This window comes from Ursus maritimus, unplaced genomic scaffold (assembly GCF_017311325.1).
Source record: "Ursus maritimus isolate PB19 unplaced genomic scaffold, ASM1731132v1 scaffold_12, whole genome shotgun sequence".
NCBI classification, from domain to species: domain Eukaryota; kingdom Metazoa; phylum Chordata; class Mammalia; order Carnivora; family Ursidae; genus Ursus; species Ursus maritimus.
In genome coordinates, this window is record NW_024423564.1 from 59,851,250 (window position 1) to 59,878,371 (window position 27,122).

Here is a 27,122-nt window from a genome sequence, read left to right on the forward strand (position 1 = left end):
GGAGTCTGCTTGAGATTCTTTTCCTCTGCCCCTCCTCCCACTTGCGCACACATTCTTTCTCTCTCTCTGATAAATAAATAAATCTTAAAAAAATAAAAATAAAAATAAAACCATTAGACTACGCATTCTCAAAAGGGCTAGTAGCACTCCAAAGGAGACAAAAATTAGCTCTTGAGGGGTGAAAAAAATCTTAGCTATTATATGGTTTGCTCCAAATCTCCACCCTACCCAGCACAATTTTATTCTTCAGTATTTAATTAACATAGATGGGATGATTGGGGGAAGAGTGTTGAAAAACCTCCTTGAAGGAGTGATAGTGAAGACAAGGTTGAGAAACACCACCTGCACAGTTGAAAATCCACACGTAACTATTGACTCCCCCAAAACTTCACTCCTAATAGCCTGTTGACCTTAACTAATAACTTTAAGAGTTGATTAACACCTATTTTGCATGTTATATGTGTTATACACTATATTTTCACAGTTAAATAAGCTTAGGGAGGAGATGTTATTTCAAATCATAAGGAAGAGAAAACACATCGACAGTACTTAGAGTATTTATCAAAGAAATCCATGTATAAGTGGACCCATTCAGTTCAACCTGTGTTGTTCAAGGTTCAACAATATAAGATGACAACTTCTTGTGAAAACCTTGTTTCTATGTAATCTAAATATATGAATAACCACTAAGAGCTATTAAAGAAAGGGACCGTGAGAAATGTCAGCTTTTGTAGAAAAGTTTGGAAATTCTCTGCTACTTATAACAGAACAAACATGAATTCCAAGAAAAATAATTTGGAAACAGGCTTGAGACACAGTGTATTAGTAACATGGGGACTGTCTGCACGCTTGTCCATCATCTCTTTTTCCAAGAAGCGTTCAATATTTTAGGAATCATTTTCTCTAGTCTGAAGTAACAGAAGGAATATCAGATCTGCACATCACTGTCTCTGAATTACTTTGGAAAATACTTAATAAATAAGACTGACAATCTCAAGATTTATTGAATGTTGTAAATTCATGACTTGGAAGGGCACCTGGGTGGCTCAGTTGGTTAAGCGTCTGCCTTTCGCTCAGGTCATGATGGCAGGGCTCTGTGATGGAGGCCTGCATCGCCCTCTGCTCAGTGGGGAGTCTGCTTCTCCTTCTGCCCCTCCGCTCACTCTCTCTCTCTCATAAATAAATAAAATCTTAAAAAAAAAATAAATTCATGACTTGGAATCAAATGTTCATGTTTTCATGTTTTTCCTTAAGTACTTGACATGTACGATGCGATTTGTTTATTTTAGATAAACTATTTTTAGAAATCATGGAGAAAACAATTTGGCATCTTCATTTTTCTGTACATTAATCAAAAACGTAGACACTCTTTTGAGTACATTGTTGGCTAATAAAATAGCTCAGTATTGAATTTAGTATTAAGAGAAACTTGATGCAGGTTGCCAGTCTCCTCTCCTTTAAGTTGAATAATTTTCTTTATCTGTCTTTGTTGAGTCATTGGGCAGATAGGAGGTTATCTCTAACAGGCTGGGCCTACTTCAGTAGGTTCTGCTTCTTTGAACAAAGAAGGCTTAAATTTTAATAATACATCCTTGTTGAATTCAAGACTTTTTTAAAACTGGAAGGTAGTTTTCGAAAATAGTAAACTCCATTATTAACTTAAAAGCTTGTGCAATGCTATTTTAAAGCTCATTCGCAAGGGTTAAGTAAATTATATTATCCTGTATACTCTGCCACCAATTACGGTAGTGCCTATATTTACATTGGTTTATCTGCCCTTTTCAAATCATCAAGTTTCTGGATATGGGTAGGGACATATATGAAGATACCTAATTGTAAATATAAAAGGAAAAATATTTTTGTTAAAATAACCTACTTGTTCAATCTAAAGATTTTCGCTAAACTGTGGAGGTAGATTTACGCTATATAGTGACAGCATTTGCCAACTCCATGAAACAATTTCTAACTTTCCTTCCAACTCTCTAAGTTGGAAATACTTAGTACTGAGTATTAAGTTGCCCTTTTAAGTAAGTAAGTAGTAGATAGTAAGCCTTATTCTGAACAGTTTGCCAATAGATGAAATTATAATCACAACTATTTGAATTCCTAGAAGGTTTATAGCACTATGAAGTATTACGGGAGTGACAGTGGCTTTGTTTATATTTTCATTTGTATTTTTGGGCGTAAGTAAGATTATTTAGGAAATAGCCTAAATTATGTCTCCAACAATGTTAATTGTTTTGATTTTAGTCCTAACTGGCCTATTTAGAAACCATAATTTAACAACATTAACTCATCTATTACTTTTCTCAGGTGACTAAATAAATACACACGATTCAGTGTTATTAGAAAATTTTCAGGTTAGGGGCACCTGGGTGGCTCGGTCGTTGGGCGTCTGCCTTCGGCTCAGGGCGTGATCCTGGAGTTCTGGGATCGAGCCCCACGTCAGGCTCTTCCACTGGGAGGCTGCTTCTTCCTCTCCCACTCCCCCTGCTTGTGTTCCCTCTCTCACTGGCTGTCTCTCTCTGTGTCAAATGAATAAATAAAATCTTTTAAAAAAAAAGAAAAATTTTCAGGTTAAAAGTGACAATCAGGAGTTGTTCGCAAGCTCATTTCTCTATTGCCTTAGTAACAGAATTGTGCATCTCTAACAAATGCTGAATTTACGTAAGTGTTGTAAAACATCTTTTAAAATTAAGTATTTTAAAATTTTACCTGAAATTGATGGAATATCATAATAAAGACATTGCTTCAAGTGGTTAAAAAGGCTGAATACTGAATTTTATTAATACGCTTGAGAACTAATACTGGTTTTGAAATAGTACTCTCCATAAGCCTTTGTCTGGAATACTGGTCTCCGTAAACTTCTTCAGCTGTGTACACACCCCTTCCACTGCACATGCGTGCACAACATCCGCAGGCTAGCTTGGATGCCCCCCGCCCCGCTCTGCATTCACATTGTCCTGCTCTTTAAAGACAAGAATGGTGTCTTAATCTGTGTCTCCAGTGCTGAGCACCTTGGCTGCAACCTAGCAAGTTTTTGATAAATGTATTTCTAATCTGTTTAGAACCAGTAATCATTAATGGTTACCTGGGTATCATTTGGATTTGGCATTTAATGAGAAATTAGTATAGTATATTCCTTCGTTCTTATTAAAAGCCCAATACCGTATTTCCCTTGGGAGCTATTTTGCAGTGGGACAATTCTGAGCTGCTTTGCATGTGTTCTCTTGCTTGGGAGGTACTTTTTGCCAAGGACAGGCTCTACTCAAAGCAATGACTCAAAATATTAAACCAACCTGAAAATGGGTTCATGTCACTATTTCCTCCTCTCTCGTGATTCCCTATCTCTGTGTGTTGGCAGCAGCCTCCTCAGAATGTAATGCTGCCCCGTATCATTCATTAACCCTACTCTACTCCATGTGTGGTCTCTTTTTTTTTTTACCGAGGTCAAGAATGTTCACTGCTTAGGAGGCAACATGAAATTTTTTGCCTCTTAGATCTCAAGTATATTATTTTTTAAATTGCTGTTTTAAAACTGTCAAATGGGCATATGTATCATTTGTATAGATCATTAGGTACAACTCCGTGTTTTGAAATTCTTAGATGTATTTATATACTTATTCATGTTTAGTGACTATAATCATTGACCTCCTTCTTGTTAATCAACTTTTTAAAATAACAGCCTTACTGAGATACAATTCACATACGATAAAGTTCACCCTTTTGTTTTTTTTATTTTTATTTTTTTTTTAAGATTTTATTTATTTATTTGACAGAGAGAAAGACAGCCAGCGAGAGAGGGAACACAAGCAGGGGGAGTGGGAGAGGAAGAAGCAGGCTCACAGCGGAGGAGCCTGATGTGGGGCTCGATCCCATAACGCCGGGATCACGCCCTGAGCCGAAGGCAGACGCTTAACCGCTGTGCCACCCAGGCGCCCCAAGTTCACCCTTTTAAAGTATGCATTCACAGAGTTGTGCAACCATCACTACTCTTTTAGAATATTTTAATTGCCCCCAAAAGAAACCTTATGTCCAAGAACAGCCTGTCCTTTTCTCCCTCCCCCCATCCTGTGGCAACCACTCATCTACTTTCTAAGCGGGTGGATTTGCCTATTCTAGACATTTATATGAGCAGAATCATACAGTATGTGGCCTTTTGGTCTGGCTTTTATTTATTGTAATGTTTTTGAATATCTGTCATGTTGTAGCATGTATCAGTATTGTGTCTGTCTTTAGGGCTAAAAATATGCCATTGCATGGATATACCATATTTATTCATTCATTAGTTTTGGTGACATTTGGGTTTTTACCACTTTTTGATTTACTCTCACCAGTCCTGCTGTGCACATTCATGTGCAAGTTTTTGTGTGGACGTGTGTTTCATCTCTCTAGGGTGTATCTGGTAAATATGTCAGTGAGTACAGTTGCTGTGTCCTGTGGTAACTATGATTAACTTTTGAGGAATTGACAAATGGTCTTGCAAAGTGAGTGCACCATTTTATGTATTAGGCTTCCAATTTCTCTACATCCTCACCAATACTTATTTATCTTTTTAAATTTTAGTCATTCTAACGTATGTGAAGGTGGCGTTTTTTAGGGTTTGATTTGCATATCCCTGAGGACCAGTAATACTGAACATCTTTTCATGTGCTAATTATTGGCCACTTGTATATCTTCTTTGGAGAAATGTCCATTCAGGTCGTTTTTTGATTTTTGTTTTTGGTAGGCTGCATGTCCAGCGTGGAGCCCAGCGTGGGGCTCGAACTCACCACCCTGAGACTGAGACCTGAGCTGAGATCAAGAGTCGGGTGCTTAACCGACTGAGCCACCCAGCTCCCCTGTTTGCCCATTTTTTATTGAGGTGTTTGTCTTTTTTGTTATTGAGTTGTAAGAGTTCTTATTTATTTATTTGTTTGTTTGTTTTTAAAGATTTTACTTAATAAGAGCTCTTTTTTAGATAAAAATCTTTTATCAGATATGAAATTTGCAAACATTTTCTCCCATTCTGTGATTCTTTTTACTTTCCTAATGATGTCCTTTGATGCTTTTAGTTTGATGAAATTCAAATTTCAACATTTATATATTTTTTCTTTTGACATTGTGTGGTTTTTTTTTTTAAAGATTTTATTTATTTATTCGACAGAGATAGAGACAGCCAGCGAGAGAGGGAACACAAGCAGGGGGAGTGGGAGAGGATGAAGCAGGCTCCTAGCGGAAGAGCCTGATGTGGGGCTCGATCCCATAACGCTGGGATCACGCCCTGAGCCGAAGGCAGACGCTCAACCGCTGTGCCACCCAGGCGCCCCTGACATTGTGTTTTTGGTGTCCTATCTAAGAAATAATTGCCTATCTAATAATTATCCTATCTAAGAAATAATCCACGGTCCTGTAGATTTATTCCTGTGTTACATTTTGAGTTAATTTGTGTATGAAGTAGGGGTCAAGTTTCATTCTTTTGCTTGTGTATATTCAGTTGACTCAGCACCACTTGTTGAAAAAGGCTAACCTTCATTGAATTGCTCTTATGCCTTTGTCAGAGATTAATCAAATTGTATTATCACCCTTGTTGAAAATCAGTTGACCACAAATATAAGGGCTTTGTATTTTTGAAATCTCAATTCACTTCCATTGATCTGTACCTGTACCAGATTGTCTTGATTACTATAACTAGTACATTTTAAAAGTGAGAAGTAGAGATCCTCAAACTTTATTCTTCTTTTTCAAGATTATTTTGGCTGTTCAGGGCTTTTTGCATTTCTCTGTGAGTTTTAGAGTTCACTTGTCAGTTTTTGCAAAGAAGCCAGCTGGAGGGGCGCCTGGGTGGCTCAGTCAGTTAAGCACCTGCCTTTAGCTCAGGTCATGATCTCGGGGTCCTGAGATCACGTTCCGCATCAGGCTCCCTGCTCAGCGGGGAGCTTCCTTCTCCCTCTGCCTGCCACTTCTGCTTGCTTGCTCTCTCTCTCTGACAAATAAATAAAATCTTTAAAAAAATAGAAGAAGCCAGCTGGAATTTTGATGCTCATTGTTTTGAATCTATAGACTTAATTTGGGAGTTACTGCCACCTTAACAATATTAACCTCCAATCCATGAACATGGGATGTCTTTCTGTTTATTTAGGTCTTCTTTAATTTCTTTGCCGTGGTGTTGTGTTTTCAGTATATGAGTCTTGTACTTCCTAAGCATTTTATTCTTTTTGATGTTATTGTAAATGGAATTGTCTTAATTTTATTTTAGGATTGTTCATTATTCATTATTAGAAATACAATTGATTTTTACATATTGATATTGTGTTCTGCACCTGCAATCTTGCTGAATTCATTTATTGCTTCTGGTAGGGTGGTTTTATTTTTTGGTGTATTCCTTAGAATTTTCTGTATACAAGATTTTGTCATCAATGAATGTAAATAGCTTTCTTCTTCCTTTACAATATGAACGAAGGCTTTTTATTTCTTATCTTGCCTAAGTGCTTGGGCAAGATACTCCAGTACAGTGTTGAATGGAAGCTGTGAGAACAGACATACTTATTTTTCTTGACTTTAGAGGAAAGCATTCAGTCTTTCACAATTAAGTATGATGTTAATTATAGACTTCCCTAGATGCCTTTTATCAGGTTGAGGAAATTCCCATTTTGTTGCTTTTTTTTTTTTATCATGAAAAGATGTTGGATTTTGTGAATATTTTTTCTGGATCTGTTGAGATGATCATGTGTTTTTTGTCTTTTATTCTGTTGTGTAGTATATTGATTGATTTTTGTGTGCTAAATGAATCTTGCATGCCTGGGATAAATCATACTTGCTCACGTGTGTAATCCTTTACTGCTGGATTTGGTTTGTTAGTTTATTATGAAGGATTTTTGTATCTGTATTCATAGGGATATTGGTCTGTCCATAGTTTTTTGTTCGTTTTTTTCTGTGATATCTTTGTCCATTTTTAAAACTGTGGTAAAATATACCTAACATAAATTTACCATTTTAACCATTTCCAAGTATAGTTCTGTGTCAGTAAGTACATTCCATTGTCCTACGACCATCACACCATCCATCTCCAGAATTTTTTCATCTTCCCAAACTGAAACTCTGTACTCAGTAAACAGTAACTTCATATTCCCCACTGCCTCCAGCCCTTGGCAACCACCATTCTATTTTCTGTCTCTATGAATATGACTGCTCTATTTTACCTCATATACATGGAAATACAGTATTTGTCCTTTTGTGACTGGCTTATTTCACTTAGCACTGATGTCTTCAGGGTTCATGCATGTTGTTGTAGCATGTATGAGAATTTCCTTCTTTTTAAAGACTGAATATACTATTGCATGTGTATACCACATTTGGTTTATTCATCAAGCATCCATCATTGTGAAGTATCTTTGTCTGGTCTTAATATCAGAGTAATAATGCCCTCCTAAAATAAATTGGTAAGCGTTCCCTCCGTTTCTTTCTTTCTTTTTTGGGGGGATGGGGGAGAGTGTGAAGGATTTGGTGTTAATTCTTCTTTAAGAGTTTGATACAATTGATCTGTAATGGCATCTGGCCCTGGGCTTTTCTTTGTGGGAAGCTTTTGATTACAAAGCACTCCATTTTCTTGGTTATAGGTCTTCTCAGATTTTGTTTCTTCTTGCGTCAGTTTTGGTGGTTTATGTCCTTCTAGGAATATATCCATTGCATCTAGGTTATCTGATTTGTTGGCATATAATCATCAATAGTATTCTTTACAGTTGTTTTTATCTCTGTAAGATCAGTGTTGATATTCTCTTTTGTTCCTGATTTTAGTAATTTGAACCTTCTTTCTTTCTTGGTCAGTCTGGCTAAAAATTTCTTTTTTTTTTTTTTTTTTTTAAGATTTTTTATTTATTTACTTGACAGAGAGAGACAGCCAGAGAGGGAACACAAGCAGGGGAGTGGGAGAGGAAGAAGCAGGCTCCTAACGGAGAAGCCTGATGTGGGGCTCGATCCCAGATCGCTGGTATCACGCCCTGAGCCGAAGGCAGACGCTCAATGACTGCGCCCCATAAAAATTTCTCCTTTTTGTTGATTTTTCAAAGAACCAACTTTTGGTTTTATTGTCTTTATTTTTTCTATTCTTTTATTTATTTCCACTCTAATCCTTATTATTTCTTTGCTTCTGCTTCCTTGGGTTTAGTTTGTTCTTTTTCTAGTTCCCTAAGGTTCACGATCAGGTTATTGATTTGAGATCTTTCTTCTTTTTAAAAAAAATTTTTCCTCTAATCATTGCATCATAAGTTTGTTATATTTTAATTTTCATTCATCTCACAGCACTTTCTAATTTCCCTTGTGATTTTTTTTTTTTGACCCATTGGTTATTTAGAAGTATCTTGTTTAATTTTCACGTTTTTAGATTTCCCAAATTTCCGTTGCCGTTGATTTCTAATTTCATTCTGTTGTGGTCAGAGAACACACTTTGTATGATTTAATCCTTTCACATATTTTGAGGCTTGTTTTGGCACCTTACATGCTCTATCCTGAAGAGTGTTCTGTGTGCACTTAAGAATGTATATTCTGCTGTTATTGAGTGGAATATTCTATAAATGTCTTTTAGATTTAGTTAGTTCATAGTATTATTTAACTCTTCCATATCCTTGTTCATCTTTTATCTTGTTCTATTACTGAAAGTGAGGTGTCGAAGTCTCCAGCTATTCTTGTTGAAGTATGTATTCTGTCTTAAATTCTGTCACTTTTTGCTCCCTTTACTTTGAGTCTCTTTTGTTAGATGCCTACATTTTTATAATTGTTATGTCTTCCTGATAGATTAACCCTTTATCATAAAAAAATTCCTTGTCTTCAGTAACATATTTTTACATGATACCTGTTTTTTTCTGATATTAGTGTAGCCAGCCACTACAGCTCTCTTTTGGTTACTCTTTTCATGGTACGTCTTTTTCCATTCTTTTATTTTATCTTCCTGCTCTTTTGACCTTTTTTTATCACTATGAAATAATCCCTTTTTATCTTTAGTAGTATTTTGTCTTAACTCTAGTCTGATACTGGTATAGCCACTCCAACTCTTTCATGTGTGTACATGATATATCTTTTCCATCGTTTTATTTCAACTTCTTTGTGTCTTTGAATCTGAAGTGCATCTGTTGTAGATATCATATCGTTGGATCATTTTTTATTTTATTTTTAAATTTTATCTTTTTTTTAGAGAGAGTTCGCACATGCAAATGAGTGGGGGATGGGGGTGGGGGCAGGGCAGAGGGAGAGAGAGAATCCCGAACAGGCTCCACACTCAGTGCAGAGCCCAACACGAGGCTCAATCTCACAGCCCTGAGATCATGACCTGAGCTAAAATCAAGGGTTGAATGCTCAACCAACCAAGCCACCCAAGAGCTCCTTGTTGGCTCATTTTTTAAAATTTATTCTGTAGATCTCTACCATTTTCATTGGAGTGTTTGGTCCATTTATATTTAACATATTCTTGATAATTATAACTTAATTGATAAGACAAATTTACTTCTGCCATTTTGCTATTTGTTTTCTATGTCTTATGCTTTTTTGTTCCTCTAGTCCTCCATTACTCCTGTCTTTTGTATTAATATTGTTGCATATACCATTTTAATTCCCTTTTTCTTTTACTATATATATTTTTAAGTTATTTTCTTAGCAGTTGCCCTGTGGATTATAATTAATGCCTAAATTTGTAGCAGTGTAGTTCAGATTAATATCAACTTAATTTCAGTAGCATAACAACATTGCTCCATTAACACAGTTTTATAATTATTGCTTTCTGCATCAGCTTTTTAAATCCGATAGAAGAAGAAGTACTACATTAATACTGTCTTTATCTGAGGGAGAGTGATGGGGGCCTATGGAGGTGGTTGGTTCCACATTTGTGCGTTTTTAAGAAAATGAAATCTGTAAAGAAATAGCTTTTACTGGAAAAATAGTTATTAAAATGTCAGTGGGATTAATTTTTAAATGATGGAATTAATGGTGGATTTTATTTTTTGCTATTCATATTTTCTGTATTTTTCTACAAAGAACATGTATACCTATTTAGTAATCTGAGACAAAAACATACAAGTATTTAGAAGCCAAATTATTTATGTTAACAACTGTAATGGGGTTCTTAAGTAGAGCATACTAAGTATAATTTAACTGTTTTTTTTTTTAACCACTCTTAGTGCACCCCCACCTCTCTAGATTCATTAGGTTATACCTGTGTAAAATACTGAATTTTCTTAGATTCTGTCTGGCTCCAAAATTCTGTGTCTTTATATATTCATCTGACTAAATTGTTTTTATTTTAATTTTGAAATAATACCAGATTTACAGTAAAGTTGCAGTGCACTTTCAACTTTTCTGTAAATCTGGAATTTCTATATAACCTTTATTCAGGGTCTTTAAATGTTAACATTTTATCACATTCTCTTTATTATTCTCTATTTTTGTATGTATGCATGCATGTGTTATGTTCATGTGTGTATAAATGTGTTTGTGTCTGTTTCGTTACTGCTTTTCCTGAACTGTTTGAGAATAAATTATGGACATGATGCCCCTTCACCCTTAAATACTTCAGTGTGTGTTTCCGGAAAATGAAGATATTCTCTTTTTTAACCTTTGCACGTTATCAAAATGAGGAAATTAACATTGATCCAGTACTGAAGTCCTTTGAAGCCAAGAAGTAAAACAAAACAAAAACAAAAATTCCTCTTTTGAGATCTAACCAAGGAGCCCGTGTCACGCTGAGCTACTTGTCTGTCTAGTCACTCTCAGTCTTCCATGACTTTGACATTTTCTGAAGAATGCAGGCTAGTTAGTTTTTGAGTGTTCCTCACGTTGGGTTTCCTGATGACTAGATTCAGGCTTTGCATATTTGGGAGGGTGACCACAGAAGTGATGCTGTGACTTCATGGTGCATTACTTCAGTGCGCACATGATACTCACCTCATTACTGATGCTAAAGACCTTGCCCCCCGCTCCCGGTCCCCAGAGGAAGCTCTTAGCTCTTTGGTTGCTTGTTTTTTGGCTTATGAACAGCAGAAATTCATTTCGCACTGTTCTGGAGGCTGGGAGTCCAAGATCAGAGTGCCCACATGGTCCAGTTCTAGTGAGGGCCCTCCTCCCCGTCATAGGCGGCTGCTGACCTCATTGTGTCCTCACCTGCTGGAGAGCAGGGAGAGGACACAGCTCTCTTGTGACTCCTAGAAAGGCAGCAGTCCTTTTTGGAAGCTCATAGTTTTAGTAGCTGCTAGGTGCATTTAATGATTTCATACATGATTTGATCTATTAGTATAGCATGTCATCCAGTTGAATTTTATTTTTATATGCCTTAATTCTACTTTGATCCTAGGTTAATAAATTTAAGCATTTAACAAGTAAACAGTTTTGAAAATATACTAAAATCTTTACTCTTATTAGAGTATCCTCAGGTTCCTTTAAATAAAACTATTTTGTTTATAGAACTTATTAATTACATGTATTTCTGAAAAGTATTATATTTTAAAAACTGAATTTTCCCCATATATTATGATTCTAAACCTATTTCGCCCACCCCCACCCTTCACCTCCAATTTACATTGTCTACTTCATTTTTAGTTTTTCATCACCTTTCTGTTTTTTGTCTTATTTTCATCCCAGTTTAGTGTCACATTCCTTTAGATCTCATATGGGATTGAAAATCATTTTCTTCTGTGTATTTTTATCACTTCTATTTTATATTTATGGTCTTTTCCTTAACTGAGGCTAAAGGTAATTTTTTAATGGAATGATTTTATTTTGTAATGATTAAATTATAGAGTGAATTGTGAAAATATTTAGGTTTTAAAGAAACCAGAGTAGGTATTAGGCAGTTTGGGGGAGGGGCCCAGTTAGCTTTATAACAAATTACTGTGGTAAGAACTGATGGAAAGTGTGGCAGTTACCCTACTGGTAGTTGAAACCTTGTTTGCATGAAGTATTTTTCTACTTACCAACACATATTAAATACCTGCTTTGTGTGTTAGGCACCAAAGGCAGTCGAAACTGGACAGGGTCCACGTCTTCAGGGAGTTTGTCTAGTGGCAGCAAACATAAAATATATGACAAATAAGTGTAAAATTTGTGAGCAGTGCCATGAAAGAGAAGTTCAGGGTGGTTAGATTATAAAATAATGAGAGGAATCCAGTATAGTTTAGGAGTTCCAGAAGGGCTTTTCTGAAAGAGCTAAGGACGCACGGGAGTTAACGTAGGTTGAAGAAGGTAGACGGGTGTATTCGGGAATAGAGCTATCTCCGCGGACGTGGACAGAGGTAGATGATTCGAAAGAAATTTAGGGGGTCGCATCAGCAGGTCTTGGAGGGGGGATGGGAGAACAGGGTTTTAAGAATGAGTCCTTGATTTCTGGCTGTGCTGCCCTTCACCGAGAGGAGAGAGCCTAGCACTGAGGTTTGAGAAGCTCCAGTATTTGATGGTCAGGAAGAGGGGGTGTACCAGAAGAGACAGAACAGAACAGAACAAGACCCGGAGGATGAGAACAGGGAGGTGTGCCCTCCCGGGAGGTGAGGGATGTAAGCTAACACTTCAAGAAGAGGGAGCGGGCAAGAAGGGCAAATACTGCTGAGAAGGAAGAAAAGGACTGAAACTGTTCATTGGATTTAATGACAGTGGTGGCCACCATACCGGTGTGGGGTCAGGGGGGAGTCAGTGTGAGTAGATGGAGACAGCAATATGGAGAACTCTTTGGGAAAACCTCTCCCTTCTGAAAACAGGGGAAGGTGGGTGTGCTCTTTCATAACAAGAGATTGAAGAAAGAAGTGAGCTGGCCTCTGCGAGAGCGGGGGTGCCACCATGACAAGAGCTGGGAGTATCTGAGATAGTCTGGCAAAAGATGTGACTATGAGGGAAGAGTTGGGGAATCCACACTCAGTGTTCACAGCCACCACTGGGTCAGCGTCTGCTCTGTGCCCAGGTGAGCCATTTTACAGTAGTCACTAATGAGCGTGTGTATTTGTTTTCTTACCATAATACCTTTTTGTCAGAAGAATGATGAAAACGGAAACTGCTCAGGGGAAGGAATTGAATTCCCTACAACCAATTTGTATGAACTGGAAAGCCGCGTTTTGACTGATCACTGGTCCATCCCTTATAAGCGAGAAGAATCACTAGGCAGATGCCTGTTGGCATCTACCTATCTGGCCAGACTTGGTAAGTTATCACTGCAGGACACAGGAGGAGGGGACTGTTTGGTTTGATAGGAGGCCTGACGTTAATCTTCGCTCTTGTATGATCACGCATCTGTATAATATTTGATCGTTTACTCTCTTAGTCTTACTGTAGCCCCTGTGGAATAAAAGCTTTGAATTAAACTGTTTTCTTCTAGCTCCAACAGAGTATGAGAGTCTTTAAAATATAATTGAAAAGCTTTATAGAAATTGAAATGAATGTTTTCCACAAAAGCTTGGAGCACTTTAAGGTTCAATTCAGTGGCTTTTTATTCTTTAAGTGAAGAAAGTAATATTTATTTAGTGAACATTTTGTGCATATTAAATGTTTGGCACTGTCTTAAGTGCTTTACAGATGTTAAACTAATAGAGTAATAAAATATCTCCAGGTTGGAAAATGGGTGTCAATATAAGGAAGCTTCTAGACTCTAAATACATTGAAGAAAAAACAATTTATTTTTCATATTCAGTTCGGTTATAAAGTGAGATGAATTGGTCCACTGTTTTGTGGTTTTTTCCCCCTCATTAAAAGTGTGCATAGTTTACCACCATGATTAAATATGAGGCACATCAAAAGGAAATATTTTGACTGGGATCAGATTTCATTCTCATGGCCTTTTATGGCACGTTATGACGGGCTTCTCAGCACCAGCATTTATTGCGTGCCTGTTAGGATGTAGGTACTATGCTACGTGGTGGGTCTGAAAAAAAGAAAATGTGTCCAACAGTATTCCCAATGACAAGCAAAATACATTATCAAGTTTTTTTAAACAATGTGTTCCAAAGGATAATTTTACAGTGGATTCATTCATTCACTTCGCAAATATTCATCACCTGTTGTGTGCCAGGCAGAACTCTGTGCATTTGACACAAGAGTCCCTTGGTTTGTTTTAGGGAAGAAGAGTGATTTTGGTATCTATTGAGAATATTTGTGTTTTTATAGAGCTGTTTAGGAAAACAACAGTTAGTAAGAAGTGGCTGTTGGCGTTAAGTCAGATTATTTGAAGTTACTCTGACAATGGAAACATAAGTTTAACCATTTCACTTCTAATTATTTATTATATTATTAACAAAGGTATATGAGTTAATGCATACTAATATATTATGCTGTTAACAAATACGTTAATACTGTGATTGTCAGTCTGTTCCTTCATCAGAATATATATATTCTGCTTAAATAATCCCTTAAGAATCAAAGTTTCTATAAAGAAATAGTTCCATGCATTACGAATTTGGAATGATATATGTGATTTCTGAAATCTGCCTAAAATCTTAGTAAGGCGTATTGTTTCATTTATTTTACTAAGGTCTTTCCGAGTCTGATGAGAATTGTAAAAGATTTATGGATAGGTGTATGCCTGAAGCCTTTAAAAAGGTAAGAAAAAATGTGCTAGTCTGGTTTTTTGGGTGGGGGTGAGAATGAACAGGCTTTTTGTTTTAGTTTCAGTTTTTTGTGTGAGACCCGTTTATGAGTCTCGTTCAACTGAGGAATCCCCTGCTATGAACAAAGTCACTCCGAATTTGGGGCTTATGAATGATTTACTTTTATATTTAGTTGTTTGTGCATGTCTTTGGTGGCTGTCACTTTTACTTCCTTCTCTTTAATTGCCAAAGAATAGGTTAAGACTTACCTATACCAGGAAATCACATTTCCTACTAATGTAAGGCTTCTGGCATTTAGAAAGATAATGCGTATTTATCAAAATACAAGCCGTTTGTACTGATTGTTGAACTGAGACAGAAGCAGGCATTTTGAACTACACAAAGTTTGGCCAGGTTGAGTAGGTTCCATGGCAAAATGGCAGGCATGTGGCAGTATCTGTGGCAGAGCTAGAGTGATGTGCTTCCTCCCCTTCTGGTCACATCGCTTATAAAGCAATTTTTCTTAACAGGGAGAATAGGAGATCACAGGACTTGTGTTTCTGAAAGCAGTCTAACTCAGCATGATTTCCTTTTCAGGACATGAGTCCCGAATCCCGAAAGAGCAGAGACAATGTTATAGATACTGTCGTTTTCCCCAGCGTATAGCCAGTGCTTGCCTCCAAGAGAGAGCTCAGTAAATCTTTGCTGAATGAATGAGTCTCCCTGCTGTCTTGTCCTTCTGGGTTTTGACATCCATTTTTGTCTCATATGCAAGGAAGCCACTAGAACTACAGATGGGTGAAGATTGTATTTATCTTAAAACCCAGTAAAATAAACTGTTCATTTGTAAACTATTATTCCCATCTACATCTTGATCGACTCTCCCTTGATTCAAGGCTTAAAAAAACCAAAATTAATTTTAGGAACAAAAACAGCTGCATCTTTGAAAAAAGTGCGAAATTCTTTAAAATTGTCATTTGGGCAGAGATTACATGGAATCAAGACGTATGTTCATTTTGGATGAATTCATCTACCAATTTATCATTTAAAATTATTTTAAACTTTTACAAATTGTGTTAAGAATTATAGTAATTTTTTTAAAAATAGAAGTTTTATAATGTAACATACTGTGATACATTATGCTGTATGCATAAATTTACAGAGAAAGAAAATGCAACTTTATTCAGAGTCATGGAAAAGGATTTATCAGTATAAGGACCTTTAGTTTGATGATCTCCAGATCCAGAGAGCCCTGTGTCAACACAGGTCACCAACAAGTTATGTATTTAGAGCATATTACTGTAACTCTGTGCAGAGACACTTCAGAAAACAGTTTTATATTATGTCCTCAGCTGTTTGTAATAGTGTAATAAGTGGTCCAGCCGTTGGTTGCTAGGTTGTTTTTTTTCCATGAAACTACGAGCACAAGGGTACCCTCTGTTATATTGTTTGGTGGTGTTTATGTAAAACTGATACGTTAAATTCTCTTTACAGTTTAGAGCTATTAAAAAGGTTCGCCGCTGCATCAATAAAGCATGCTTTCTTTTAATTAAATCAGAATTTAATTTACAGAATTCTGTGTACCTTTAGACTTGGCTACCAGAAAACTCAGTAGTATTTTATATAATTGGTATCGTTTCCCTATCTTTGCTTCCTGGTACGATGACTATCCCTCTACCCTCTTCCCCTTGACATCTCTTACAAGCCACCTCAAATGTGTCATTAGAAGGGAGGGTGTAAGTAATAAGCAGCTGTACGAATAAGGCGCACCAAAGGGGCTGTTGTCATGTCTGCCTTCTTCCCCTTTTACCTTCAGGCCAGCCTGGATTCTTCACTGAGTGTTCAAGCAGGGAAGGAAAGCTAGGTCTGGCCATAGTGCACAGTTAACGTTTAAACCGTGAGCATGGCTTCCCCACAAAGGGCTGCCTGTCTTCTTCCCCTGCCTCTCCCCCCCCCACCCTGCGGAGTAGGTGGACTTCCCTTTCCACATTCAAAACTGAACAAATGAGAAGGTTACAGACGGAGTGGTGCTAAATCTACATACATTTTATTTTGTAGTCATATGACCCTTCTCAAATGCTAATCTGCTTCATTTTGCTTTAGTATTTAAGTATAGGAAGAAGATAGAGGCAGGCAAAAAATTCTTGCAAAAAGAAAGTAACTCATTGGTTTATATAAAATCAGTCTTAGGATTATTGCTCGTTTGAGCAAATTGTGCAGCTAATTGGTATTTAGAAAATCTGGACTTTGGGTTTTTCTCTGCAGCTAAAGACGTTTGGGCTCCTTCAAGCTGCCCTTGTTAAGGGGTTCTCAGTGTGACCAAGATGGAATTTTTATTGCGTAGTATTTTCCTTCTGAGGGGAAATCTTACAAAAACATGAAACCACCATACTAATTTGCCATTATTTTATTAAGTGAAACCCTTTGATTTCTCATTCCCCGTTCCGCCAAGTTGTTCCTGCGTTAGATTTCCCCAAGGACTAGACTGAGGATTGGAGAAATCCACTGATGTAGATTCATCTACATGCCTTTTCCCTCCTTTTTAATGACTCTAAGATGCTGAGTGTAAGATGCACCATTGTTTGTATATTTTGTTTTATATTTAAGAAAAATAGCTGTGAAATGTTACAATGCCTTATCACTTCGAGCTCTTTTAGATTTGCTTAAACATTTTTTTAAAATTGAATGTTCCTTCTATACATATCAAAAAGGAAAATATAAGCAAAATAATCTGGTAAAGTATTTCTAAAATTTTTTTCACATTCAGAGTTCTGCTGCCATCTGGTCAACAGGTAGGAAGATGTGGTCCCGTTTCTGAGATACTTAAAATACAACAAGAATATGTATGCTCAAGTCATGAAACACAGCGTACATTTCTTAGGTTCTAGGAATACTGGTTAATAGGGGCCGCCATAATATATTAATAGTAATACCTTATTATTTATAAAACACTTTCACATTTGTTTTATCTTTTGCTACTCTTCACATCTGTGTGAAGTGGGTAGGAATTTTGCCTCTTTAGACGTGAGACACCTGAGCCTCTGGGAACTCGGGTAATTTTTTGTCCAAGGCCATCCAGCTATAAAACAGTAGTAGCTCCAGGATTTGGTCTCAGGTTCTTGTTGTACACCACTTGACATCCCTTAGTAATAACGAAAAGTAGGAAAACAAATGAAAATTTTCTTTTAAACCAGCTGCTTCAATGTAAGGAAATTAACGTTCGAAAACAAAACTCAATGTTGACTCTGAAATCATTGAGCAAATAGATGGGCTGCAGGCTACAGGGGTTTTAAAGCAAGTCATCTGCATAAAAGTGATACTGTGGTAATCCTCTCTTGATTATTTAAGATTGAACTGATAAACAATAGACTTTTTCTTTTCAAGTTAGGCTCTAAAGCGCCCTTTGTTTTTGTAGCTCCTGACTTCGAGTGCTGTTCACAAGTGGGGTACTGAAATTCATGAAGGAATCTACAACATGTTGATGCTATTAATAGAATTGGTTGCAGAGAGAATTAAACAAGATCCGATTCCCACTGGTCTCCTGGGTGTGCTTACAATGGTACAGTATCTCTAAAATGAAGTACTTTGTGTTTTGATTTTGTTTAAAACACCAACTGTCCTCTGACTTGTCATTAATAATGAGCGATAATGATATTGTTAAAGACATTAAGTTAGCTGTTAGGGACCTTGCTTTTTATTTTAAAATCAGAGCAACCATTCATTCTGTGTTCTCAGTTTTAACAAAATACCTTTCTAATTTTAATAGCTTTCTCAGCTCTTAGAATAATTAAATTGCTTTCCCTCATGTCTTCCTAATTATTCACGTCATAAATGCTTTCACATGGGGTGCTCCTGCGGTTTGGTTTCTGGCCTCTTTCCCTGACTAGTCCCAGTAGCTGTGTGAAGAAGGGGCCTTTACGGCCCTGCTGCCTGGCTGTACCTAGGGCAGCTCCTGGCCGTGCACCCTGCCTTCCCTCCCGGCAGCCGCCGGACAGAAGAGGAGAGGAGAGCTCTGCCTTGCTCTTCTGCTCCTCTGCACTAGCCCAGGAATACACACTGGGGGATGTTTGGAAGATTCCATTACCGAAGGAGTCCAAGGCTATATTTTCCTCTTTTCTAATGCTAATATTTGTTGCTATAGAAATAGATAATAATAGTGCTTCTCTGTTCTCTTTGAATCTAGGCTTTCAATCCTGATAATGAATACCATTTCAAAAACAGAATGAAAGTGTCTCAAAGGAATTGGACAGAAGTGTTTGGGGAGGGAAATATGTTTGCTGTTTCACCTGTGTCTACTTTCCAAAAGGTAAACATGGTCTTGTTCCGTCATTTTATAGAGAAATGTATTGAAAAAGATTTTTTCTGCTATAAAAATTTACGTGGAAGGATTAAAACAGTCTGTGAAAAATGACAGATATTCCATATGGCTCATAAAATTGCTTAACTTTTTTTCAGATATTGCATATTTTTCCACAGCTATTAACCAACATCATAAAGAATTTTATAGATTTGAAATGACGTTTAGCGAAATGCGAAATGACCGCATGACATCAGTGCCCTATTTATTGAATTGTCAGAACCCCAGTTTATGGGTGTCCCAGTTTCTCAGAGATGTTTGAGAAGCTAGAGCATTTGAGACCATTTGAAATGGCTAATTATGACTAGAAAAAATAATCTAGAAGGTAGTCTCATGTATCATTTTCTTTTAAATTCCAGAAGCATTAAAGCTTTGGGGTTTTTTCCAAGTCAAGAACCAATTATCTTTATTTTATATTTAAAGGCCTACAGTGTGCCCAATAACATTATACCCACAAGGAGTACATAATCTAAACAGTCTGTTGATCGAACTCTGGTTTTGGAGAAACCGTTGAAAGGAGTCAATGGAGTACATAGAAAAACTTGTCCATTGCTTTAGTCGAAGTAGAAGTTTAGTTCAGCAGTCATATAAAGAGTAATAAGCCGTGGCTCCTAACTTAGAGCTAGTGGAGGAAATGTGAAAACAAAAACTTAAGGTACCATAAGCAGCACATGCAACCGTAGTAACGTGGACTGCAGGAGGGGGTGGCCGGTGCTGTCCGGGAGGGTCAGGCAGTCCTCCAGAGACAAGGGGATGAGGGCCAAGTGGAAAGGGCAGTGAGTAGACACTGTGGCATTTGATCTCCACAACAACTGAGTGAGTGAAGTACTATTTTTGACCCCATTTCATGGACGAGAAACTGAGGCACACAGAAGTTGAGTCCTTGCCTGAGTCCACAGACCTAGTCACGGGAAGAACCCAAGTAACCCAGCCTTGTTGTCTGCGTCTGTGACTATATCCAGCCTTGCCTCCCAAAATATTAAACCCTCGCCTTCAGTTTTGTTGTGAAGGTTGGATGGCAACTGTATACAGAAACACTAACCCCAGGGGTTCACTATAAGTACTCTGCAGATGTTCCTTCTCTTCCCCTCAGTCTCCACACGTGACATCCAGGACCAGAAAGGGTCAGTCTGTGTATTTCCTCTCAGTACTGCACAGGATTTCTCCCTCCTGCAGAGCCCCGAGATCATCCCCTTTCTTCTTGCCTTCTCAAGCATCTTCCTCCTTGGGTGTTCTGTCCTTTGGTATCCTCGGTCTTTTCCTCTCTGTCGGAGCATTCCTGTTGTGTACATCGTGCGCTCGTCTTGCCCATCTTTAAAAATTCTGCCTTTGATCCCACACCCCTGTCCAGCTTCATCATGGTTCTCTGCCCCTTCACACCACTACCAGAGAAGATTCTGTGTTCTCCCCTCCCACTTATTCTTTTACTAGTTACCCTAGAACTGTAACTTAAGTGAAGGAGATCAGAATTTCAGAATATCTTTATCCTCTTCTGAGCAGCACATACAGACCTTGGAATGTTTTGTGTGCCCAGTTCCCGCCTGACTTATTTACTCTTGTCCCCTTGTCTTTATCGTGCAGTGTCTTAGTCCTCTCTGTCTTGCTTGACCCTCAAACAGATACCATCATTGTTCTCTTATACGGCGTTTTGACTTAGCCGTATGTATGTGCTGTCTCACTGACTACCATACCTTCTGTATCGCTTCCACTGGGGTCGTTTTTCTTCTTTCTGGAGTGCATCCTCAAAAGGGTCCTTTAGTAAGGGCCCATTGGTGGTTAAGTCTTTGTTTTTGATGGCCCAAACTTTATTTCCCATGCCTCAGAGAGTATTTTCTCTGGGTTTTAAATTCTAGATTGACTGTTACACTTTCAGAATGTCAAAGATACTATGTCAGTGTCTTCTGGATTTGATTATTGCTGTCGAGAAGTTGGTGGTTGGTCTGACTGTTGTTGCTTTTGTAAGAAGTCTGTCCCGTCTCCACGGCTGCTCTTGGCGATCTCCTCTTTCTCTTTGATGTTTGGCAGTTTGACTCCTGTGACTATGGTATTCGTTTTATTTTGCTTCAGATTCATTGGGCTTTTAAATCTAAGGATTAATATCTTGTATCAATTCTGGAAACTTCTCAGCCACTGTCTTGCCTCTTCCCCACTAATCAGTCTTTCTTCTTCAGAACTTCAGGTGGATACATGTTAAACCTTTGTGTCTGTCCTCTGTGTCCCTTAACCTCTCATTTTCCCATCTTCCTATGTCCTTGTGCTGCAGGTTCTGATCATTTCTCAGATCTGGGGTTTAGTTCACTAATTGTGGTTCTGCTCCTTATCAGGTATGCCGTCTAACCTGTTTGTTTAGTCTTCAATTTCAGTGACTTTTCTTCAATTATATAAATTCTATTTGGTTCTCGTTGGCTTGTTTACTCATTTTTATTATCTCACATTCCTGCCTCGTGTTTTCATTCTCCTGTGTGTTTGTGTTCTGTGTCTGATATCTGCAGGTTTGATTCTGTTGGCTTTTACTAACTTCAACTTGTTTTATGTCTGTATGTGTATATACCATGAGATATATATATATATATATATATAACCATAATATATATATTACCGTAGTGTATATATATATATATTACTAACTTCAACTTGTTTTATGTCTGTATGTGTATATACCATTATATTTATATTTATATATATATATATATTTTTTTTTTTGTATTTGTTTCTCTATGAAGTCGTATTTCTTGAAAATTAATCTGGGAGGATTGTTTGAAGCCTGGATTGAAAGTTTCTTCCTTCAAAGAGGGTTTACCTTTACTTCCTCCAGGTGTCTGGGAGCACTTCAGTCTGGGAACACTTGAGAATAAATTCTCAGCTTAAGGTATTTCAAACCATCAAGTTAGTGTGAATTTTTTTTTAAAGATATACTTATTTATTCTAGAGACAGAGAGAGTGTGAGCAGGGGTAGGGGGAGAGGGAGAGAGAGAATCTCAAGCAGACTCCATGCGGAGCACAGAACCTCACCCGGGGCTCGATCTCACCACCCTGAGATCATGACCTGAGCCGAAACCAAGAGTCGGCCGGCCAACCTTACTGAGCCACCCAGCGCCCCAAAGTTAGTATGAATTTGAGAAGTGAAGCCGTGTGAGGCAAGTCTATGTTTACAGACTCTTAGAGAGTTTTTTACTCCCCTCCATCCAGGATCAGAGTCAAGGTAGGCGGGCTTCCCTGTTGTTCCCCCTTTCTTGCAGGCGAGTTCTTTCAGTTCACCTTACACTGAGGTGGCAGCCCGTTGAGTGCCAGCTTTATGTGACTCTCTCCTCTTATCTCCCAGCCCCGCCTTGGCTGTGAAAATGGAGGCCACAGCCTGCACCCTGAAGGCTGGCCTCAGAGTCTGCTTACCTCACACGATTTCTGCTTTCTCTTTGTTTTCAGCTTCTGAGCACTTTGTGCCAACTCAACTGTGTGTTTTAAAAGTGTTTTTGTCCGGTGGTGTTAGCGCTCTTCAGTTAGGTGTTTAGGGTAATGAGACCGAAGTCTCCGTGACCTCTTTTTTCTAACACTCTGCTGAAAGCACTCTCGGAAAGGCACCAACAGCCTCCATGTTTCCAGAGCCACAGGAAATGTCTCCTGACCCCATCAACAGTGGCGGTCACTGTCACTTCCTGCCCCCCCAAAATCAGTCCTTCTGTAGTCTCTTGCTTCTTCACCTACTCTGTAAGTCATCGCATTGCCCTTCTTGATTCCTTCACCTCCATTCGGCTTTGACCCAGAGCCGCCTTCTCTTTGTTCATTATGCTTTCCCTAAGAACTGTCTTCCATTCTCGTGGCTGTAAATGCCATCTTTGTGCTCATGGCCCTTCAGTTTGTATCTCTGTGGCCCAGACCTCTTCTCTGAGCACACCAGACTTGAAGGGCCAGCTGTTTTCCTTTTGGTCACTACACAGACGTCTCAAACTTAGTGTGCCTGAAATGGATCTTCCTTCTGTCTCCCCAGCCTTCCTTCTCCCCATCAGTAAACAGCATCCGCATCTACGTAGGTGCTCAAGCCAGAAGCATAGGAGTCCACCACGATTCATTCCTTATGACCCACCTCCAACCATAAACACGTCCTTGGAGTTCATCTCAAAGGTGTTCAGTTCTCTCTGTCTCTGCTGCTGCCACCCTGCCCATGACACTGTCACGTCTTACCTGGTTACTGCACTTGTCTTCCAACTGCCGTCTCTCCCTTCCACTCGTCTTCGTCCATTCTGTTCCATCCTCCAGACAACTGGGAGACTGGTCATCTTATAACATAAAACGTGTCACTTTCTGGTTTAAACGCTTTTGTTGCTTTCTTTCCAATCCCAGTCTACACGTTTCCGCAGGATCTAGGCTTTGCCTCTCTCGACAGCTCCACCCATGCTGCTCTCCCCGGCTCACTGTGTCCCAGCTGGGAGAGTCCCTCCCAGTTCCAATTCACAGCCTTCCCCAAATGGGACCTTTTCCATTTCGGCCTCTCTGCCTGGACTCTTTGAATGGCTAAAGCGCTGTCATTCTGTAGGATCCAGCTCAAAGACCACTTCGGAGAGGGTTTCCGTGACCACCACTCTGGGCAGAGTAGGCTCCTTCCGTTTCTCATTTGAGGACCTTTATGTGGTTTTTCCTTTTGTGGGATTGAGCCTAGACTGAATTAGGTTTTAGGTATGTGTTGGTTTACTTGCTTTTGTGGACGCTGCTACAGTATGAGCTCCATGAAAGCAGGGACCACATCTTTTCATAGTCTCTGCTCCCCCACAATGGTATTCAGCCCCCGGAGCAGTGAATTGCTTAGAAAAGGAAAGCAGGGAGGGAAAGCAGAGAAAAGAAAGCGCGTGCCCCAGGGCACCAATTAGTGGGACAGCTGGGACTGAAACTTAGCCTCTTTATTCGGGATCTGCTACTCCTTAGGTTAGGAATTCCTGATTTCTAAAACGTAATTTTCTTAGAGAATTTAACTCAAGTTATCCTGCACCTTGGAGAGCTTGAGCCCCTGCTCTCAGCCACGCAGAAACGCACGGACGCGCCATGCTGTAGCAGTGCCATCCCAGCACGGACGCGCAGCCTCCGGAAATCGTGTACGGTGATGGCCCGGACTCACGTGGAGCAACGTGTAGAAAAGCCTTTTGAAATATTTTTCAAATCTTCATATTTTTTTCCTCTTTTTTTTTTTTTAAAGATTTTATTTATTTATTTGACAGAGATAGAGACAGCCAGCGAGAGAGGGAACACAAGCAGGGGGAGTGGGAGAGGAAGAAGCAGGCTTATAGCAGAGGAGCCTGATGCGGGCTCGATCCCAGATCGCCGGGATCACGCCCTGAGCCGAAGGCAGACGCTTAACCGCTGTGCCACCCAGACGCCCCTTTCCTCCAACTTTTGACCGAAGTTAAAAGAAATACAAGAATTAATGGGGAAGTTCTCGTCTTGCCATCTCAATTTCTGTTTTCTTTTCTCACAGGAGCCTCATGGATGGGTGGTGGATTTGGTAAATAAGGTATACAACTTTTATTAATACGGTCATGTTTTCCTTCCTCTAACAAGACTGCCTAGAGTTTGGTATTTTAAGTAAATGAGAGCTTAGAGTCATAAGAATTTTTCTCCTAAGGAGGTAGATTCTGTAGTTCCTCCTGTTTTTCACGCGTGCTGTGTATACAGATGAGCCTCAGCGTTAGGGCTCGGCACGCCTCCTGCAGAGTATCACGGGAACATTAGAATGATCTTTGGGATGGGTCTCTCAAGATCGGTATTATATAGAGCATGTTGATAGGGTAGAATGGTAGCCTTCGTTTTTTGCTTAAATTATTAAGGTACAGCATTTTAAAAATAACGTGTGCCCTTTTTTCCCCTCAGTTTGGAGAATTAGGTGGATTTGCAGCAATCCAAGCCAAGCTTCATTCAGAAGACATAGAACTTGGGGTAAGTTAAACCACGAAATATGCCCAAAGTGGAAGTTCACTTTATTCGGGCTGGTATGTAACCCAAGGGACACAGTCTTGACACAGGAAGGGAAACGTTACCGTGTGAGTTCTCTCTGCGGGAGCACGTCCCGTGGTTCTGATAACCAAAGGAATACTTGCTCCTAATCATAACCCAGTTTCAGCGAAGGGCGTTTGCTCTTTTTTACTTCACTTCCCTTTGCCTGTGATATTTGTCTGTTCATTTGTGAGGGTTATATGAAATTACCTTGCTTTTTAAGGACAGTTGCTGTCTGTGGCAAGTGCATGTGTACGTAACAATGTCGTGATTCACATGACAACATAGTTCCTAGTCCCAGGCACAAATAAAGTATTTCATTTGAAGGTTGTTAGCTTTTTGGTGTTACAGCGATGGATAGGTAACAAAGGGCTATAACAGGAGCTGATTAGACTCTTCCCTCAGGCACAATACCATTCTCTTTTTTACGACTTCATTTTCTCAAAAAAGTTTCACCTTGTGGTAAGGGGGAATAACTTAGTCTTTACTTTTTCACGGAGTGCTGACCTGTTTGTAACTCAGAGCACTTTATTCTGTTTTCTAGTTACTTATTCAGCCAACTACTCGTTTTGTACTTGCCGTGTATAAGGCACAGTGCTAGTGCTGTTAGGTGATCAGAAAAGACGGTAGTACGTTGCCCCGAAGTGATGCAGTATTGCGCGTAGAACAGCAGTTATTCCTGAGGAACCGTGGCTAATCAGCTGACTCCCCCGGTCCATCTTTGGGTGAGGACGGTAATAACATCGAGGAGAGAGCCTGACCCTTTCTTCCCACCGTTCATGGTGTCTGCCGGTTCATAAATACTGCTGCCAGCACGGACCGGGGAGTGGCTTCTACCTTCCCTGACGTGAGCGAGGTTGTTAGCTCAATCCGTTGAATGGATCGAGCATATTAGAAGTGACTGTTGACCGGGAAAATAGCAGGTAGTGAAATAAGAAACAAAGCTTTTAAAACAAAAAATCTATTTGGATATAGGGTTTTATCCAGTTTATTATTTCTCAAGAACTGGCTGTAGAGGTCATTGGCCATATCAGAAATTAGCTTCATTTTTTTTTTTTTAATTTTGAAACACTAATTTCTGGCCGAGTTAATTTATTTAAAAAAAAAATACAGAGCATCCCAAGTTTCTCGCTTACTTGGAAGAAAATCGGCTAAGGGTAGATATATAGGAATCTGGCTTTACCCTCATTATTATCAGATATCTTGAGGCTAAAGATTCCTCCAGGATTTTTGCCATTTTTCAGAACAACCGTGTTGTTGCTGCAGTCGATACATAATTATATTGTTTAGATTGTATTTGAGGAGATGATAAAATTCAGTCATAGGAGAAAGAGATTTCCAAAGATCGAGACTCTAATTTTAGCAAACGAGTATGATTAAAATTTCACAGTAAAGGCCTGCTTTCTGACCAGCTAAGGAGGTGGTTATGTCCTAGAATAAATTCAGGCCACCGAGTACAAGTAAATGCATTCATTTTACATTTACGTTTATATCTACGTAGTTTTGAATTTGAAAAATACTGGGAAAAAACGTCATTCACAATTCATCAGTGAAAGATAGCTGTACAAAGTACGGAATGAAAGTTGCCTGTCCCCCTACCTACCTCCTAGGTAATAGCTACCCATTTAATGCATAGCTTTTCTGACTTTTTCCTAAATTTATGTAAAATATACCTGTGCATGTTCTTTCCCTCTTTTTCTTTCTCTCTTTAAAACTGAATTATAATCAAGCTATAAGTAGTAGCATATTTTCATTTAACAATCTCATGGACATCTTTCCAGGTCAGCACTGTCATCGTTTTTAATGGCTCTCATCTGTTCCTACACCTGTTCTACCCTGATGCTGTCATTTATTAAGGGGCGTTGGATTATTTCTAAGTTTTTGCTCTTCAGAGAGCTTCCCGTATAGATGTCTTCATGTGCATATGCTACCATTTCTGAAGGACAGATTCCTAGAAAATGGGATTTCTGGGTTAAAAACTATGTACATCTTTAAATTATAATCTGTAGTATTAAATCTCTTTCCAAAAAGCTTGTACCGGTCTGTACTCCTATAAACTCCTTTCCTGTTTCTCTTGTTAGTACTGAATATTTTCCATCTTTAATTTTTTCTTTATAATGGACAAAAGTAGCATTTTATTATTTAATTTGCAATACTCTGATTTCCTGTGAATTTGAGCATTTTATCATGTGATTATTGGCTATTTGCATTTCTTCGTAAATTGACCTAGTTTTTTAGGTTGTTTTGGGGTTGTCTTA

At 38.7% G+C, this 27,122-nt stretch overlaps 1 protein-coding gene across 1 annotated transcript in view; it reads left to right on the top strand.

Moving 5' to 3' along the window:
* USP24 (ubiquitin specific peptidase 24) overlaps nt 1–27,122 on the top strand; it is a 132,763-nt gene that overhangs the window by 15,400 nt on the left and 90,241 nt on the right. Inside the window, exons 2-7 of the mRNA XM_040627260.1 lie at nt 12,984–13,149; nt 14,474–14,541; nt 17,944–18,087; nt 18,712–18,834; nt 24,350–24,385; nt 24,742–24,807. Coding sequence (XP_040483194.1) covers nt 12,984–13,149; nt 14,474–14,541; nt 17,944–18,087; nt 18,712–18,834; nt 24,350–24,385; nt 24,742–24,807 — 603 coding nt within the window. The remainder of the gene's footprint in view (nt 1–12,983; nt 13,150–14,473; nt 14,542–17,943; nt 18,088–18,711; nt 18,835–24,349; nt 24,386–24,741; nt 24,808–27,122) is intronic.